Source organism: Orussus abietinus, unplaced genomic scaffold (assembly GCF_000612105.2).
Source record: "Orussus abietinus isolate OABI.00-Male unplaced genomic scaffold, Oabi_2.0 scaffold353, whole genome shotgun sequence".
In the NCBI taxonomy this organism is placed as follows: domain Eukaryota; kingdom Metazoa; phylum Arthropoda; class Insecta; order Hymenoptera; family Orussidae; genus Orussus; species Orussus abietinus.
Genome location: NW_019394500.1, coordinates 23,691 through 43,803, shown reverse-complemented (window position 1 = coordinate 43,803; position 20,113 = coordinate 23,691). Strand labels below are relative to the sequence as shown.

Genomic DNA, 20,113 nt, shown 5'->3' with positions numbered 1-20,113 from the left:
CGCAAAGCTTTTAAGACTGTCCCTGAAATACAGTGGGAACAAGACAAGACAAGTGGGACAAGAGCGATTGAAATTTATGCGGTATAGAGTAAAAATTCATGATTAGAAGGTATTAGTGAAGTCTCATGACAGTAAATAATCGAAGATATTTGAATCAATCTAGAGTAGATTACGGGGGGGGTTCATTTGATACCATCTACTCCAGTGACATCGAAGAAAATTCTTTTTTAATTTAAACACGGCGAATGAAGCTACGAATTCTTAATGACATTCACAAAAAGTTTGAACTGTAACTCCAATAATATACAACATATCATTACATGCACAAAAAATTCTATATTTGTTTCAAAACAAGCTCCACCTTGGACGCCAAAAATTTGCGACGGAAATTAGGATCTCCCACCCCACACTCTGCAAATCTAATGCTCCATGCAGTTCTCCTGCGATAATTCCGAGTTTGGCTGGCGATGGATTCCAATACAAGGGACGGCTCGCATTAATTTATTTAAGGCGCCCGGTAATTCTCGACATACCGTGAGCCCGTCGATTCTTCCGGCTAAGACATTCAGCCCGGCTCCCGGAAAAGCGCGAGAAACACCAACATCCGACTACACAGCCCTGCAAAGACCCAAGCGGCCGCTTACGGCACAGCAAAGATGGGGGGTTTCGGAACTCACGGAGCGGCGGTTATATTTTGGACTTTAGGATTTAACAAGAACAACAACGAAATTTAACGATAATCCTCGGAGACTCCTTTTAGTATCGATTTACGACAGCCACAAATTAATACATTGTAGTCCTATCAAACGGCCGCCACGCGGTATTGAAACATGGCGGGAGGTGGGTCGTGTATCGAGTAGGGTTTTGTGGGTTAACATTTATTTAAACGAGGGGAAACGACCTTCTAGAAAAACCCATCTTGGGTTTGCTCACCAAGTCAGTTTCAGACGGAAAAGCAACAGCAGTAGGGCGTCAGCGGCAACGGTGGTAGAGCGGCAATCGGTAGCACTGGCGACACTCGGAATATCCTGCACAATCAGCTCCGAGGATCGGTAGGACCACCGAATTATGTAAAACCGCTTACATCGATTTCATGAGGCGTCACCGAAACCGTCTGGCGCCGGGAATTAACAGCGATTATGCTAGTCGTCAGGAAGAGTACCGCGGCGCAGTTATTAAGGTGAAGTGAAACCCTTTCAAATCAGTTGATTCGAATACAACACTTTTTTTTAAGGGTATTAGACCAAACTGTCCGAAACTTTGACACATCGCTCCTGATCATCTAAGAATTGCCCTGATACATTCGAAATTTGGATTTTTGGAAAAAATTTTTAACTTATCCCAGACCAGAACTAAAATGGCGTCGAGCCCTCATATTTCGATCAATATACAATTATCGAAGGTTCTGATATGAGAAGATATAGGGTCAGGACAATTTTACGACAATTTAGAACACTCTGGTAATCGATAAACTCTCATTTGAACGGGATAAAGGCAAAAAAAGTGTTGTATACGCTTCTATGGTAAAACGATGGGAATAGGAGGTCTCGGAGTGAAAATTTAATTGACCTGGAAATCACAGATGGCACGGGGGGTCCCTCTGCAGTCAATTAGGGCCCCAGTAAGCATGAATTCAGAGGATTTCTGGAGTTTTACTTCGATTTCTTGATATTTATTGTACGAAAACGACAGATGAAGTATGCCATTTGGTACAATATCCAATATAATTCGACACAGCTATCAATATAAAACCGAACGTCGGCAACGTAGGCATTTAGAAAAATCTTCTTTATCGACGTCGATCAAGTTCCTCGACGTGTTTCACTTCACCTTAAATGCCCGAATTTCGACCACATTCCTTCTGTGACTCGATAGATGGAAGTTCCTTATCCGAGTAATCCTTCTCGCCTGGAACCGATAGTGACAATGGCTCGTAATATTAAATCTTACTTGAATAACAACAAATCTAACAAATACAACTAATGATTGCCCAAGACGACCCCGAGTGTCGCCAACCGATGTTGAAATTAAATAATTTCAAAATCCGATACTCACCGCGACCGCTGCGCCTTGCCTTGTGACGGCAAAATTCTGCCACGTGACAGTACTCAAAATGGGAAAAAACGATTATAGCACTTATGTTTTCCTGGAAACTATTTTCAATATGTCCAAAAGGTCGACGAAAATTGAATGAAATGCTGCTCCATAATGTTAAACGTATTGGGACGGGTCCGCGATGACGTTACAATGAGGATAGGAGACTTTGACTGTATGGCAAGTGTAGGGATCGAGCAGTCCTTTGTAGTACAGAATCCTTGACCACAATATGTCGGCCATCTGAATTATCTAATCACGCCAAAGGCGTACACGCAGATCACGATGGGCTGCGTATGCTGTCTATCCGTAGTTTACTTACTACACAGGGTGCTACACTCGCGTTGCTGTCGCGATTTACATTTATACCGCAAGCGTATTTATGTAATACCGAATTAAAACACGGCATATATGTTATACGATGTTGCAGCACGTGTAACGTGTTGACATCGTCCAAACAGGTGGTTTAGAGATCGCATGTACGAATAAAGAATAAGTGAATAGGGGACCACTTCCCTAGTATCTATTGGGAACTGTCTCCCGAGTGCAATTGAACGGGAGGTGGTTCCCCCTTTGAGCCAAAGGAAAGAAAGAGAGCGCTACTATCCAAATCCTGATTGCCATTTGACTACTGTAGAAGAAGGAATGGCAGAAAATACGAACCCGTAGATCGTATACAAAGATGGAAATAGATATCCGAATGCGATGTTGTGCAAGTGTGAGGGGAGTAGATACTAGAGATGTAGTCCCTTACTTAAGTAGGCTCAAGCCGAAGGAAGTAAAAACAGCGTGCTACTACCCCGATCCTGGTTACTATTTAACTGCCTTAGGAGAAAGAATAACAGAAAGGACGAGTCCGTGTAGGACGCATACAAGGAAGGGAACGGATATTCCAGTACGATGTTGTACAAATGTAAGGGCAACAGATACTTGGGAGGCAGTGCCGCCGTATTTGAGCCTAAGGAAGGGATGAGAACGCGTTACTACTCCAATCCTGGTTATCATTTAATTGTAGAAAGAAACTGTAGAAACTGTTTAACTGGAGAAAGAATGGCAGAAGATACAAACTCGTTTACAACGCATACAAGGAAGAAAACAAATATTCCATTGGGATATCTGTTTTCTTCCTTGTATGCATACCACAGGGGTTCCCTTCGTCCGTCATTCGTTCTTTTACCTTGGTTAAATAGTACCCGGAAGGGGTAGTAGCGCGCTCCTTCAGTTTTTACGACAGATTCTAAAATTGCATCACTTATACATTGCATATCGTATACACGTAGAGGTTTGAAAAATAAATTGTTAAAGAGATGACAGATTGCAAAAAAATATATAATAAACCGTCTGCGTACTATGTCATAAAGACAGTAAATGAGTAAAAGGAAGAAGTAAGTACTGCTTGAAGTGCTAAAATATGAGGAATAATATTCTATATTAATTACATTTGAATATTATACCTTTTATTTATTTGTTAATAGTAACTCTAGTGTCTCAGTTTCTGTTTTAGTTTTATTTATTTCTATAAAATTTCGATCCCAATTGAATAGAATTTTTAGAGGATAACCCGAGCATCTGGGTCAACCTCTTTGGTGGAATTGATAGGTTTCTTTTATTGTCAAAGGGTAATCGTAGGGTTGCAAGGAGGACTGACAAAGGTTCTTAAGAATTAAGTCGTCATTTTATATTAAATTTTAACAGTTCTATTTGTAATAAAATCAAAAGTGGTACAGGGTCAATACAGGACGAGGTCAGCAGACGATGTAATTTTGAAAGGACGATTATTTATTTGGTAATATATAACAGTTACGGACAAAAGACAACAAGAACAGAATAAAAATTATAACAATTAACTGAATCGGTAGACATTACGACTGGACTAGGTTCTGTTGACGACATTAAGACTACACAAGATAATCGTTTTTGTTTTTATGTCTCAGTGCTGCCTTCTCGCGGAATGCCTCGATATCTGATGCCCGAATTTATTCAGAGAGAAATAATTACATCTCAACAGCATAGGATATGCTGTAATAAGTGAATGTAACGAGACGAGGCAAGGGTGTTGGAGGTTGCTCGCTAGCGGCTTGTGGAAGTGTAATAATATACGTCTGCGTATCAACTGCAGAATGTTGAACGCGAGATTCTTTTCTTGCAAGGTGCGCTTTGCCTTACTCAGCAAGGGCGGCTAATGAGTTGCGATTCATACTTGAAGAGTTAGAACTTGATAGTTGTTACCGGAAGGTAGATACCGAATTCTATTGCGGGTTAGTAATTTGGAATAGGGTTCGAAATAGAGTGATAAAAGAGTAAAAGAGTGGAAGAGTGGAACTCTTCGAAGAGGACCTGAACCTTGGCTGCGCAGAGGCCTTTACTTCTGGTGACGTCTCTCCTACGTCCAGCCGGTTGCGGTGAACTATACGTGAACGACTTCAAGCCAGGGCGTGCCCTATGGTTGGAATCTTCTGAAATCCTCCCGTTGATCCGGAATTCGCAGCGCTGTTGTTCTTCTAACTGTTTTTACTCCGACTCATGGATGTCGGAGTACCAAAACGCACAACTGTTACTAACGGTACGGTCGGCTCTTCAGAGAACCCTAACTACACCGAGTGAGGACTGATATGACTTCTGACAAGAAGACTGATTGAAGAGAGCCTAGTAGAAGAAGTAGAAGAAGAAGAGAAGGGGCTCGTGCATTGTTCTGGGTCGGTTTTTATGCGGGATCTTATCCTTGAGGTGCCAATAGGGAGAGGGTCCAAGTTCCTTGTCTTTGGGTCTTTGTTGCTATGGGCTGACTGAACGTAATTAGGAATCATGTCGATGGATGAATAAGCCCACGATTTTGATTTAGAATGTAGTCCGCTGCGGAAGGCATACGGTAAGGCTAAAAATTCCTTGACAATCGCTCCACTCATTGTTATTTTTCCGGGTAAATTGGACGACACTGTTGTTGCTTCGAATTCGGTATTTATCTTTTGACAACTGACTTATACTTAATGTAATGCGCGCCTCTATATTTTGAGAAAAAGGTAACCTCGTAACACATGTTTGTTGGTTAACTTCTTCGATATTACTGCCGGCATCCACGAAGTGATCCACAAATAATATAGTTGGCACAGACAAAAGACATACAGGGTGTCCCATAACAGATAGTAAATCTTTCAAGGGGTGAAATTTTGAAATAGAAGTTCCTTTTCCATTTTTTGCTCAGAACATTTTTCACCGAATTATTAGTAGTTAACCGTTTGAGTGCCACGTGTCTTTGCTGTTTTCCCGTCCAAAAGAGTCAAGGAGTGCTTTTTCGTTTGTCTTATTCCCTCTCCAAAAGTGCCAAGCGGCGCGATAGCGTTTGTCTTATTCCCCGATTAAAAATGCCAAAGAGCGCTATTGCGCTGTTTTCTGCTCTATACGGTAAGCGGTAATGTCCGACTGAAATTAAAATTCGTTCTTTTACCAGCTGTCTCATTCTTTTACTTTTACCTAAAATGGAATGGTGACCGTAAAGTCGCTCATCGACGGAAACCGAGCGTGTCGCGGTTATCGGCTTCGCGGCCTAGAACGCTGGCGCTGTTCGAGCGACACAGAAGAAGCGCAAAATCGCTCCTTGGCACTCAAACGGTTAAAGCCGACTAACGAGGCGACGCGCGTCCTAAGTCCGCAAGGGCGCAGCGCGCCGTAGAGCTCCTCGCACATGCTTGACGTTCCTCCAGAAAAATGTCATTTTAATATGTCAAATTATTTAATAAATGAATGAATAAATAAATAAGAATAAAAACAGTTATAAATCGATCAAATAATTCATTTAAAAATCATTCTTCAACTACATAATCAATAAATTACTGATTGATCGACTAATTGTCCAATGAATTAATTAAGTCGTCTATTTATTCACTAATTGGTTAATTAATTAATTACTTGCTTAATTCAGTGTAAAAAAATTAATGAGTAGGTAAATAATTGTTATCATGTTAACTCCCACGCAAATTTGACATGGATTCTCCATGGCGTCAACACGAATTTTTTATTATGCGTCGCCGGTCACCGGTGCCCCCCGTGGCAGTCAACCTGTTAATCATATTTTTTATCGTCTTAATACGTGAATGATTTTTTTGCTTTCTGAAAGCGGGGTGAAGGGTAAAAGGTTTCATAGCAAATTTGTTGTTTAAAAAATGTTTCGTGATGCAAAAATGAATTGTTTATTTAATAATGAATTTGCTTCGAAACCCTTTACCCGCCTCCCCGCTTTCTCAAAAAATGAAATGTTTTTCACATTCAGTTAAGCAAGGAATTCATTAATTAACCAACTAGTGAATAAATGGATGACTTAATTAATTCATTGTACAATTAATCGTTCAATCAGTAATTTATNTTTCTCAAAAAATGAAATGTTTTTCACATTCAATTAAGCGAGGAATTGAATAATTAACCAACTAGTGAATAAATGGATGACTTAATTAATTCATTGTACAATTAATCGTTCAATCAGTAATTTATTGAATAATTATGTAGTAAAGAATGATTTTTAAATTAATTATTTGATCAATTCATAACTGCTTTTATTCTTATCCATTTATTTATTCATTCATTTATTAAATAATTTGACATGTTAAAATGAAATTTTTCTGGAGGAACGTCAAGCATAAGCGAGGGGCCCTACGATGCGCTACGCCCCTGTGGACTTCAGCCGCGCGCCGCCTGGTTGGCTAACTTTAGCTAGTAATAACTCGATGAAAAATTTTCTGAGCAAAAAATGGAATGGAAATAATGGAACTTCTAGTTCAACATTTCACCTTATTTCACCCCTTAAGAGATTTACTATATGTTATGGGACACCCTGTACATGACGGCCTGTTCTGCGGTGACATACTAACGACCAGTCTCGCTGTCGCGAAAAGGTTAAATTCATTGTTTTTTATGTGATAAACAAATGGGGTTTGAACGAATAGAACGTCCAATTTAATATTTGACCATAATGTATTTGCGGAAAGAGCTCTAAGGGACGCAGATCGTCATCATAAATCGTAGTCAGTTCCCTTTTATTAAGAAATTTTGTAAGGAAAGACAAATGTTATATGTATACATTATTATATTAGAACCATCCGTCGTCGAGCGATCTTCGCTCCGTTCTGTGCTTTGCCCTTGCTAGACTAAATCTATTCCGCTGCATCAAAGGTACCTGCGAGGACATGTAAGTATCGTACCGTTTTTTGAAACAAGTTTATTGTTCATGTACTTTGGTTCTGCAGTCATGATGACTATGACTTCGTTCTTTGAGGTAAGATACTGAAGAAAGGCATTTAAAATGGACTACACCATTCTTTTTTTGTCAAATATTAAATATTGTTTTCCATGGTCGGGTTTCCTAAGAGACTGATGTATATGATTTGTTGCCGTAGTTTCGACATTCGTCGTTAGTAACGTGGTGGAGTAGCATTTGTTTCATTGTTTATAATGCGTGTGATATCCGTGCTATTTACTAAGTTTTTGTCATGTAAATATAAATACACTGACGTGACTACAAATTCTGTTACATCCTGTATATGTACGAATATATGATAGGCATATACAGAGTGAAACAGAAATGGTAGTCACGTTTTATACAGCTCTATCCTTGTTGAAAAAGGAGTCGATAAGTCCTGTACTATTTTTTCCTACAGTGCATCATTTTCCTGTAATAATTAATTAAAACACAGCCAATCAATCGCGTCCCCCAACGGAAAGCGTAGCGAAGAGGACGCCGGTAAGGCTGCTACGCCGCAGACAGCCGATCGCAGCGCTACCGGCGTTCTCTCCGCTATACTTTCTGTTCGGGAACGTAATTGGTTGGCTGTACTTCACTTAATTATTACAGGAAATTTATGCATTGCAGGAAAAAATAGTACAGGAGTTTTCGACTCTTTTTTCAACAAGGATAGCGCCGTATAAACCGTGACTACCAGTTCTGTTGCACCCTGTATATATGGCTCTGCATAATACATGTATATTGTATGCGAATGTGCAGCGTGGGATGGGTATGCAATTCCGTGAAAAATAGAAATAAAATTATCCATGAAAAAATGGAAAGTGCAATTACATATGAACAAAAAAAAATGTACCGACCGGAGATCGAACCATCTCACGATTTGAGATCTAGCGCCATTGATAGATCTAGTACTCAGAAGTGAAGGGGTTTATAATAAACAGGCGGTTCGGCGATGTCTAAAGCTTACTGATCAAAATGACTGCTGGCTATCTTTGTTGCGCAAAATTTTAACTTGAATTTTTGGCATCAAGCCGACACAAGCGGTGTAGGACTTTATTAATAGATTTCAGTAGCTGCATCTTTCTCTCGGACGTGACACTCTCTCTTTCACTCCTCTATTTTGTTCTGCTCCGCTCTGGTTTGCTAGGGAGAAGTTCGACCCACGCATAGTTACGATATATATCGAGTATAAGAGATACCACAGAATAGACCGCTTCTATTCTCTTTTTTGTGTGCGACCATAAAGTATTTTAAATCAGTTGCTTTTTACAACATTCCATTTTTTAAATGTTTTTAAAACTACTCGTACTCTACGGTGTTTGGCACGTCATCGATACACTGCAGAAAATATGTTGCATTCAAAGGCATGGATTTATATGCAACTTAAGGGGCTATACCACTGTGAACGTCGAAAAAATTACACTTTTTTGACAATTTTAGTCCTCAAAAAGTATAATGGCACAGACATTTTTTTCCATAAAAGGTCCAGTGTAGGAGAGTACAGGAAACATTTTTTTTTTTTTTTAGTAAAAAAGTAATTAATTTATTTATTACTACAAACGTAGAGTAATAAAAGAATGATTTGTTGCTGGCGCAGGTAAGTGAAGCCCTCCTGGCGATCTGAAACAAAAAATTCAACAAGATTTAAGACCATCGCTATCGCTCGTACGTCAATCATGGTAAAATTTTAATTTTAACTCATACTTTTGTCCCAATTAAAGTGCAAAAAAACGTTTTTTTTAACACATCTGCAAAAAACACCATCATTTTATTAATTTATGATATAAATTAATAATTCAGGTACGGGCGATAGCGATGGCCTTATAGATTAAGAATCTTTTGTAACTTTTTGTTTCAGTTTATCAGGAGGGCTTCGATCACCTGCGCCAGCAACAAACAATTTTGTTGTACTACTGTACGTTGGTAATAATAAATAAATTAATATGACTTTTTTACTAAAGAAAAATTTTCCTGTATTCTTCTACATTAGACCTTTCATGGTAAAAAAAGTATGTGCCATTATATGCAGCACTTTTTGAGAAAAAAATGGTCAAGAGAAAGTGTAATTTTTTCGACATTCACAGTGGTATAGCCCCTTAAGTTGCACAGGGAAAAACGGGACATTAAAACCACAATAGGAAAATTATTTATTTTTTAACTCTGAATGAATGTTTATGTATAGCATTTAATTTCTGTGAAAGAATTTCGTTGAATGTGTTCTTGTTTTTCAGTAAATAAAATTAGTGTCACAAAAGGGTCATAATGTGTTTAGTGGCTTTTAGTAATGTTTTATCAAAGTGGCTTTTCAAAAATGCTTCTCACTCACTAAGAATATTAATACTTTAAGAATTGTTAACAACAAAATATAATTTGACGCTTAGGTATTATTATAAAATAATGTGAATAATATATAAATAAAGAGTAATACTTAAATATTAAAAATAAAGAAACAGGAAAAAACACTGCGTTGATATTTTAATAATGGACAAATGAATTTGTTATGGATCTTGTTATCCGGACCGTTAAAAAAAAATGCTTAGCATACTTGCCGCCTAATTATGATAGTATTGGATATAAAGTACACTACGTATAACCATTCACTGTCTGTTTGTAGTAAATTTGAACATTAATATTTATAATACAATAATTTTAACTACAAATTGACCATCGGAATTCATTTTACATGTAAAATAATTTTTTTTTTGGACAATCCGAAGTATTGATACATACACGACATACATATGGTCAAGCTTATCAGTCATATTTGCATGTAGGAAAGTTTAAAAATGAGGAAATTAATTGCTTGGGATTTATAACTCGAGAACGTTGTCCAAACAAAGAAAATGTTTTACTTATGGCATTCAGATAACTGTGATAGGTGCTATGTTGCACATCGACATTCACTGTACTGCCGGAAGTAGCTGAGATAATTATATCCTCTTTGGAGAAACAAACAAAAATGAAAAGAGAAATAATGTCTTTTTAAGTTTTAATGGTGTCTCTTTATATAACAAAATTAATTCGGATATCAATAGCTTTCTTAGAAAGAAATCACGAAAATTGTTAATTTTTTATCCTGTTACACGAAAATCTCTTCATAATGAACTCAAAACCTTTTCTATTTTCCATGTAGTGGCACAACGATTTTCAAGTCAGCGTGTTCGTCAGAACATTTGAGCAAGGTCTCATTTTGACATAGAAAGAACGAAATTCGAATTATAAAAGAGTAAGCTGGCGTACACTTTTGTGTTGGGCTGGAGTTTGTGGTACTTGTGGATGGTTACGGTAGTTTTCCTCGTCTGTGCCTTCCTGCTGGGCGTTGCGGCGCCTCTAGAGGACAGACGCAGAACTAGGGCGCACTACATGAGGTCCGTCGCAACCCCGCCTTTACGCCACGAGTGTAAACATTCTACTCTTCCCAAGGTGAATTATGTTTTCAAATAGCTGCGTTGCGATAAGAAATGTTATGAGAATATAAAGCTAAAAATGTTATATGGTAATAAGCAACTAATAAAAATGCGACATTATCGTGTAACACTCATTACCAGTCGGACGTGAAAAGCCATTTCAACGTTACGATATATGTAAATGAACTAGCTACCATTTGCGTATGCGACCCTATCTCTACCATTCTTCCCGCAAAAGGATGATTCAAACAACGAGATGTTACATAACATAGCAAATCGTCAAATCCGAATAAATAAGTGTGTTCAAAAAAGACACTGGATGTACGTATAGATCTCGGCATACATTCTATCGCTCTTCTTTGGATCTGGTCTTTGCTTTGTATGTAAGCTTTACTAGTAATGCAAGAGTTTTACAAACAGGTTCGACTAGATTTCTTTCAAGTCATTAGGATCAAAAGTTTTAACGTTGACTGCCACGGTGGTCACCGGTGACCGGCAACCGCCTCGCGATTGAACACTTGTCATTTGTTTTAGTAGCCAACCTGTTGACTATTAACACCAAAGCTATTACGACTGGCCAAACGACCATGATTAAATGGTATTGGTGATAGAGATATAAATTCTCACTAGGTTTAGTGTTAATATTCATATTTTCGTTTTTATGAACGGACAAGAACCGTACATTTTGTCATAATGGTTTACAGGCCGTTTTTCTTTACACTTATATTGTAATTATAAAGATCAAGTACTGCCACTTGCTGCTAAAATATTAAGAAACGCGGTATAGCTTCGCGCTAAATACATATATAAACAAACTTTACATACATATCTAAGCTTATACAATTGCGAAGGTTTGTAAGTGCGGTATAGGCGAAAAACGCTCATCTAGCCATTAATTGCGAAGTTTAATCCGACGCATCAGATTGAATAGAAGAGTATTCCTTAAATGTGTGGTGGCTTCCAGAAATGACTCGCGTCCATTGTCGCCAAAGGGCCGACGTTTCGTAAATTTTGCAGTTCGTTTCATCAGAACAGACAATGTCGAAATGTCCTCGTTCTTGGGAATCCCCTCTTATTGTGTTGGGGTGCATTTTGATGGACCGATTCGGGATCGCGTGTTGAGGGGTCGACCACGCCGTTTTTAAAAAATTGGCCAATAACATTTTTTAAAGCCGGGATTTGGTGATCCAAATGGGATCCACTTGATATCTCCTGTCGGGATTTATGTTGTTGTGGTTTTTGGATTTTTCTATTGCCTCTCGATGTTTTCTAGGGAATAAGTCAGAGGCTTTGGCTATAATTGATGTATTTTCTAATTGAATTCTGTAACCAGTCTCCATATGGTGTTCCTCTTTTGCTGAATGCTCAGAGTGTTTTAGTCTAATGACCCTTTCATTCGCTTTGACCCTTGTAGACACTTCTTCCGGTTTCATTGATATAGTTCTTCCCGCAAGAACCTTTGTACACACCTGATATGCATAGTTCTGGTGTAGGATCTTTGGGGGACGCCAGAACTTATGCTATCTTGCATTGTGGTTTAAATATTGGCTTAAGGTTGTGTTTGCGCAATATTCTGTCTACTTTGTTGGTTATGCCTTTCACGTATGGGAGCGATATCGTTTGTCTGTTGTCCTCTGTTTTTTGAGTTTGACCGAATTGTTTCGGATTGTTAAGTTTGTAGATGATGCGGTTAATTTCGGTCAGTCTGTATCCGTTAAATTGTAAGGTATGTTTTAAATCGGATAGTTCTTTTTCGAGGGCATCTGGTTCTAATATAGTTACGGCTCAATGGACTAGGGAGTGGATTACTGATGCTTTTTGTAAGAGATAGCGGTGGGAAAGTGCGTGTTAATATCTGTTCGTGCGGAGGGTATTCGGTAGACTTTATGATCTATGAAACCGTCTGGCCGGCCTTTCTTCCTGCGTCGAGAGATAACGGTTGTCACAAAATCGGCGGACAGTTCTTAGAATTCAATTTATCTTTTCCACGAGTAACTTATCATCGTAAAACGACGGATCGTCCTTTTGAAAGAAAGCGGCTGTCGCCTAACAAATTCTCATAATTACACCGCGAATCTTCTCGAGTTGAATGGCTGCCGCTCGAAAATAGGTGGACAGAGTTCTTGGAATTGCGGGGAGTCGTCGCGAATCTTCTGGTGTCTAATGGAAGCTGACAAATTCCTGGAGTCAAGTGGCTGACGGCAAAGATGTTGAATCGAATTACTGACGACAAAACGTTTAGACTAATGTGAAATCAGATATTGTTGAGGAGGAAGTTTCAATGGTGTCGACATAATTCTTGGGCGGACGGCAAATTCGTGGAATCAAATAGCGGACGGTCTCAAGGTGAAGGGTGAGAGGTGTCGCGAAAATTCCAATCATCTCGTACGTAAAGCCCTGCGACGCGCATGTGTGTTCGGATTCAAATTTGCTTTGGTTACTCTTTTTCAAAATTAAATACAGATTACTGTCATGTATTTCTTGTTCATGAAGTTTGGGACGCCCTGAATAATTCATTCTACACGTACTCCTAATGGAGCTTGAAAACATGATAAATAGGTATTATTGTTACTTTAATCTTTTCAATGCATTTATAAAACCACTTCTTATTAATGTGGTCATTGACGATTTAGTCTAAAATCAAAGGACAACAGATTCTTCAGGTACGTTATAAAATATGTAATAATATATATGTTCAAATGTCGAACTTGGTGATAAGGATGATGATATATTTTAAATATTGTCTTCATTTAATAATCTCTTTGAAGAATAGTGTAACCCTGATATCATTGTTCTTCGTTTTAATCGTCTTTATACAATATGTTAACAAGAAATTGTCGTATACATTAAAAATACGTATGTTTTGCATCTTATTTCGTACTCGTGTTGAACAATGACAGATTATAATGTGTTTTTATCAGTTTTTCAACTATTCGTTATATTATCGACAATAAATTACTCAAGCATTTAAAATAATTTTGCAGGGTACATGGGGGTAATGCCGTCCACTTAAGCCTTTACGGCAATAAAATAAAAAATATAAATGACAGCGTAATTTTTTTAATCAATTAAGGTGAAGTAAAACCCCCTTCAAATCAGTCGATTCGAATACAACAATTTTTTTTAAGGCCATTATACCAAACTGTCCAAAATTTTGACACATCACTCCTGATCATCTAAGAATTGTCCTGACACATTCAAAATTTGGATTTTTTAAAAAAACTTTTTAACTCAGCCCAGACCAGAACCAAAATGGCGTCGAGCTCTCATATTTCGATCAATATACAATTATCGAGCGTTCTGATATGAGAATCGAAAGAGTCAGGACAATTTTACGACAATTTAGAACACTCTGGTAATCGATAAACTCGCATTTGAACAGGATAAGGGCAAAAAAATTGTTGTATGCGCTTCTATGCTAAAACAATGGTAGTACGAGGTCTCAGAGTGACAGTTAAATTGACCTGGAAATCACAGATGGCGCAGGGAGTCCCTCTGCAGTCAATTAGGGCCCCAGAAAGAATGAATTCAGAGGATTTCTGGAGTTTTACTTCGATTTCTTGATATTTATTATACGAAAACGACAGGTGTAGTATGCCATTTAGTACAATATTCAATGTAATTCGACACAGCTGTCAATATCAAAACGAACGTCGACAACGTAGGCATTTAGAGAAATCTTCTTTATCGACGTCGATCAAGTTCCTTGACGTGTTTCACTTCACATTAACAAAGTTAAATTGTTACTCTTCGTGGTAGGGATTGCCCTCGTTTACCTCAAGCATGTTCATAAATAAGGAGGAACACCTTCTCAACTTTTACCAGCCGAGAAACGTGTACATATATTCATATGTGCTAATTATAACATAAATTGTCCAATTTGTAAAAATTATTCATCTTGCATAATAATTATTATAACGGACTATTTGTGTATAGGTCGCCAAAAATTACGTAGATGTCAGAAATATAAATTATTGATTTCAAGGAGAAGGGAAGGGAATTATTGCACGATTGATAAACAACTGCAATTAATGAATTCCTAGTATATCGTTTCAATTTTTTTTCTACCAAATTAAAGTAATACTTCTACTGAGTTGAAAATGAATGTGTTTCCTGTGAGGTTAGATGCTACACAATAACGACAAAGTAACGTTTCCTTTTTTCAAATAATTCTCTTGAGTTGTACGATAAAATAATAAATAATTGTACGATTATTCAAAAGTGTTAACATGTTATTTTTTTATAGGAGGGAAGTCCACCCAGTAGACAACCGTATAACCGATTGCAGGTGCACCGTGACGAGAGATGTGGTTTGAACGGGTTACGAAACATTGGAAACACTGTAAGTTGTTTTTTTAATAGTTTATGCCATGCTTGCAATCGTTCATTTTTGGAATTACGAATTAGTTAGTAATAATAATGTGATTTAACCAGAGTTGCAGCGTTACGTTTACGAGGAGCTTTTAAATGTTAAGTAGTATTTTAACTGAATAAAAATTGCAACTTTTTCGAAACAATAACTATGAATTATCGATTTTCATGAAAACCGATATTTTGAATCATTTGAAATTCATATTTGGATCATTGTGAATTTCGGACATATGATAAAAATTACATTGAATTTTACTTATTACAGTCTGTTAAAATATAATTAATCAGTGGAGTGTAGTACATGCACAACTTCTACTTTGAATAGAACACAATATATTATTTTAAGGTGATATGAAAGGCGCCAAGAATTTTAATCGACGTCGATGAAATAACATAATTTTGGGTTATAATATTTTTGTTTTCAATGTATGATATATTTTTATCATATTTCTTTTTGTCGGTAATTGTATACGATGTTCTGTATTTTGAGTATCAAAATGTTGCATTAAATATAATGCCGAAATACTGAGGATCAACTAATATTCTGTTTTTTAGTGTTTCATGAATAGTGTGATCCAATGTCTGAGCAATACGAAACCACTACTGGAATATTTACTGAACGATCAGTACCCGGCTGACATAAATATGACGACATCAAGCATGAAAGGAGCGCTTATAAAAGCGTTTAGTCAAGTGATCCACGAGTTATGGGAAATCGGCGGTGATCATGTCGTTAATACGACGGCTTTGAAGTCACAAATCCAGAGATTCGCCCCGAGATTCATGGGTTACAGTCAGCAGGATGCTCAGGAATTCCTTCGATATTTGTTGGAGGGGCTGCACGAGGATGTTAATAGGGTGACGATTAAACCGCAGCCTATTCACACCGATATTCCAGATCATTACACGTGAGTTGTCGCGTCTAATGGCTCATGTCTCCGAGCAAGTCAAATTTACGAGGGCTGCTTTCAAGCAGTTATTGCCGATAGGGTATATGTTTTTCGGCGTGAACTTGCGCAAGAACTTCCGCTTTCCGGCAAGCACTTCGAGTTCAAAAACGTGGCTCGGGTACACGCCTGCTTGCAAAAATTCGAGATGCGCAAGTTGATTTCGATTCAGTCTCGAAATTCTTGCTGCAAGTTGCGGACGAATTAGTATGTGCTTCGGAATAGAGGGACGACATTCCTATGCATTGGTGTTGTACAGTGATGTCAGCACCACTAATGCTGCATCCACTTACATTTCGAATACGCCTAATATACATACATACATACATACATACGTCTGTCAGATATCTTATATACATTGTGACGTGCAGAATTCTGCCGTCACAAATTAAGGCGCAGCGGTGGCGGTGAGTATTGAATTTTGTAACCATTTAATTTCAAAATCGGTTGGCGACACTCGAGGTTGTCTTGGGAAATCATTAGTTGTAAGTATTTATTAGATTTATAAGTTTTATTATAGGGATTGTTATCTATCGTGTGTCGAGTAAGATTTAATATTTCGAGCCATTGTCGCTATCGGTTCAAGGCGAGAAGGATTACTCGGATAAGGAACTTCCATCTATCGGGCCACGGAAGGAATTTGGACGAAATTCGGGTATTTAATAACCGCACCGCGGTACTTTTCCTGACACCTAGCGTAATCGCCGTTAATTGCTGGCGCCAGACGGTTTTGGCGGCGCCTCGCGCAATCGATATAAGGGGTTTTCCATAATTCGGTGTTCCTGTCGATCCTCGGAGCTCATTGTCCAGGATACTCCGGCCTTCAAAAGGCAATGACGTGGGCTGAGCACCCACGCGTCCAAGAGCCATCCGTAAACCTCCTCGTGGTGGAGGCCGGATGCGGGCCCCCATGGGTCCGTAACGAAACGGCAAATGGCTACTGGGGTACCGTGAGAGATGCTCGCTCTGCGGAGCTTGATCGCACTCTCGTTCCCCCTGGAGTTACCGGCGACAGGTGGCCCCCATTGTGGGAATACCCCTCGACCGGACGGCCGGGGTGTGCTGGGGAACCCGTCCCGCGTCCCGGGTTGCCGGGTGCGGGTTGGGGGCCGGCCCCACCGACCGTAGTATAAGAAGGCCGGCGAGCTAGTACGGGCCGATAGGTGACAAAGTCTCGATCCGGGACTTCACCGGGGATTCCCGGCCGCCGGATCGGGCTCTCACTCGACTATGCTTGGAAAGCTCGCCGAACCCACGCTGGAGCATTGCGTCTCAGCTGGGGCCTTGCACGAATGCTCGCACCACGCGGGTGCAGGGTAGGGATCTCCACGGGGTTCCCCGCGGGCAATGGGCGGGGTCAAGCGACCTCCCTTCGGGGAGTGTGTCGCGGAGGCCCCGACCCGGCCAGTGCCTCCCCAGGGTTTGTGACGAGCGGTCCGGGGCATTCGGGTTTTTCTAAGCCCGCCCTTTGGAACCGGTGGTGATGCTGGACAGTGGTGGGGTTGCATCTCCTCCTCGGGGGAGCCGTTAGGGGACCACTGTCCTAGGTGCGGAGGGGGCTTGCCACCATGCTTACGAACTGTCCAGAATACTCCGAGGGTCGCTAATGCTACCGATTGCCGCTCTACTACTGCTGCCGCCGACGCATTACTGCCGTTGCTTTTTCGTCTTAAACTGACGTGGTGAACAAACCCAAGATGGAATTCTCTAGACGTTCGTTTCCTCTCGTATTAAATAAATGTTAACTCACAGGACGTCAAGGCTTTCGCCGCGTCGGTACACTGGTTCTCGTAAGATCACCAAAATTCAGCGATGTCGGGCGCGGTCGCTCCTTGGATGGGTGACTATCAAGGAGAGGCATCGCGTAGTGTTGGCGAAAAAACTATGGTACTTGGCTGTTAGTAAAAGGGTCGAAATCCAGAACAATAAACAAAACCCGCAAGACTCACTTTGACACGCGATCTACCTTCTGCCATCTTTCGTTACCGCGTAGTGTCGTATGATAGGGCCATGATCATTTTACTACCGCTTTCTGGTTTTGCTCAGTGCTCTTTTACCACGTGTAAATACCGATTTCTTCTTGTCTTATGTTCGTGACTCCCAGTTTATCGGTATCGACTCGCCCGGCCACTACAGGTCCGTGTATCGTTGGAGTCCAGGCGGCGTTAGGATTGGGCAGGGTTGGGTAATTCCTCATGTTTCGAGGTTATTGACGTATATTACGTAACAAAGTAGTTTACCGGAGAAGATTTTAGGAAACCAGTAAATTACGTTTCCAATATGAAGAATTCCGCAGATGGATGATATATGGCTTCTGCTAGGTTGTAAACGTCTTTTAGCACATATGTAAATACGTAAAAATTGTAAAGAAATTATTAATTGCTCGTTTGTGTTCAAATTCCTTCGACTTAATCCTGTTTAATGTCAAAATTCTAATTGGATTTGTTATTTTCTATTTAAAAAGAGAAGGGCATAATGTACTCTGCGCTCGCGTAGAAAACTAGGGACATTTTTTTGGCGTGATATCGACAAATTACCAGAGAGATGGGACAAATGTGTAGCTAGTGAGGGCCAGTACTTTGAATAAATTATTTTTTCGCTTTCTATGAGAAAAAACGTATTTTTCTCCCTAAAAAACAGCGGATTTAAGCTTATACACCTGTTACGTCTACCATATATTTTGTTTACGTGTAATATACATACTTGTTTCATGTGGGATGTATATTATATGTATGCTGAACGTTCAAAAATACGTACACTATCTGTAGACGGCGCGGACATTTATTCATGTCCCTGGTCATTCCGTATACTCTAATATATGTATAATATCTACAGGGTAAAACAGAACTCGTAGTCACGGTTTATATAGCGCTATCCCTGTTGAAAAAGAAGTCGAAAATTCCCGTACCATTTTTTTCTACAGTGCATAAATTTCCTGTAATACCTAACTCATTAGAGCACAGCCAATCAATCGCATTTCCCAACCGAACGCATAGCGAAGAGGACGCCGGTAGTGCCGCGTTCGGCCGTTTGTGGCGAAGCAGTCCACCGCTATGCGTTCGGCTGGGAAACGGGCGATTGATTGGCTGTGCTTCAGTTAGTTATCACAGGAAATTTATGCCCCGTAGAAAAAAATGGTACAGGACTTTTTGACTTCATTTTCACATGGATAGCGCTGTATAATCCGTAACTACGAGTTCTATTGCACCCTGTACATCTATCTCTCTCCCTCTCCCTCTCCCTCTCTCCCCCGTCTATCCTTCTCTCTCTCTCGCGCCACATATTTTACATACGTATAACATTGTCATACTTGTTCCGTGTGTGTATGTCGCCCGCCATTTTTTTCTTGTTTCCAGTGAAACTTTACAATTTTTATCTAATTGTTGTTCATGGTTGTTTATAATTGTCTATCTATGATAGTAATCGTCTTGCCTATGATAGTAATAAATTTTTGTTAACTTCTTCTAGGGATAGTCAGAAAGCAACAGAAAGTTGGAAGCGGTATCTCCGTAGCGAGGACAGTACAATTGTGGATGTTTTTGTCGGACAGTTAAGGTCTTCTTTGCACTGCACTTCCTGCGGTCACGTATCGGTTACCTTGGACCCTTTCTGGGACCTGAGTTTACCAATCCCCAGCAGGAGTGGAACCGTCAAATTGAACCAATGCCTTGAACACTTCACCAAGGAAGAGGTACTCGATGGTGACGAAAAACCGACGTGTTCAAAGTGCCAGATGAGAAGGAAGTGTACCAAAAGTTTCAGCATTCAAAAATTTCCAAAGATTTTGGTCATTCGTATCCTTTTGTAGTATCTCTTTGTTATTGGTATAGTTACTCTTCGAAATCTAGTCAAGTTGGATCAACCTTACCATTTAATCCGCTTACAACAATATTTCTGAAGTGACTAATCGCTTCAGCGAATTCGTTAATTACCTTGCTCAATTTAGTTGCAGAGCTAAAAGAGTGATCATTGTGACTTTAATTGACTCAACCCCTTATTACGTTCCTTTTCCGTAGTTTTCAAGTGTACAGTTATTTTTTCTTTCGAATTTTCTGTTTTCT

The 20,113-nt window shown here is 39.5% G+C and overlaps 1 protein-coding gene across 5 annotated transcripts in view; it reads left to right on the top strand.

Moving 5' to 3' along the window:
* LOC105701907 (ubiquitin carboxyl-terminal hydrolase Usp2) overlaps positions 1-20,113 on the top strand; it is a 36,974-nt gene that overhangs the window by 14,012 nt on the left and 2,849 nt on the right. For all 5 annotated transcript variants that reach the window (XM_012429056.2, XM_012429057.2, XM_012429058.2 and 2 more), the window contains exons 5-7: positions 14,981-15,076; positions 15,661-16,013; positions 19,521-19,846. In XM_012429056.2, coding sequence (XP_012284479.1) covers positions 14,981-15,076; positions 15,661-16,013; positions 19,521-19,846 — 775 coding nt within the window. The remainder of the gene's footprint in view (positions 1-14,980; positions 15,077-15,660; positions 16,014-19,520; positions 19,847-20,113) is intronic.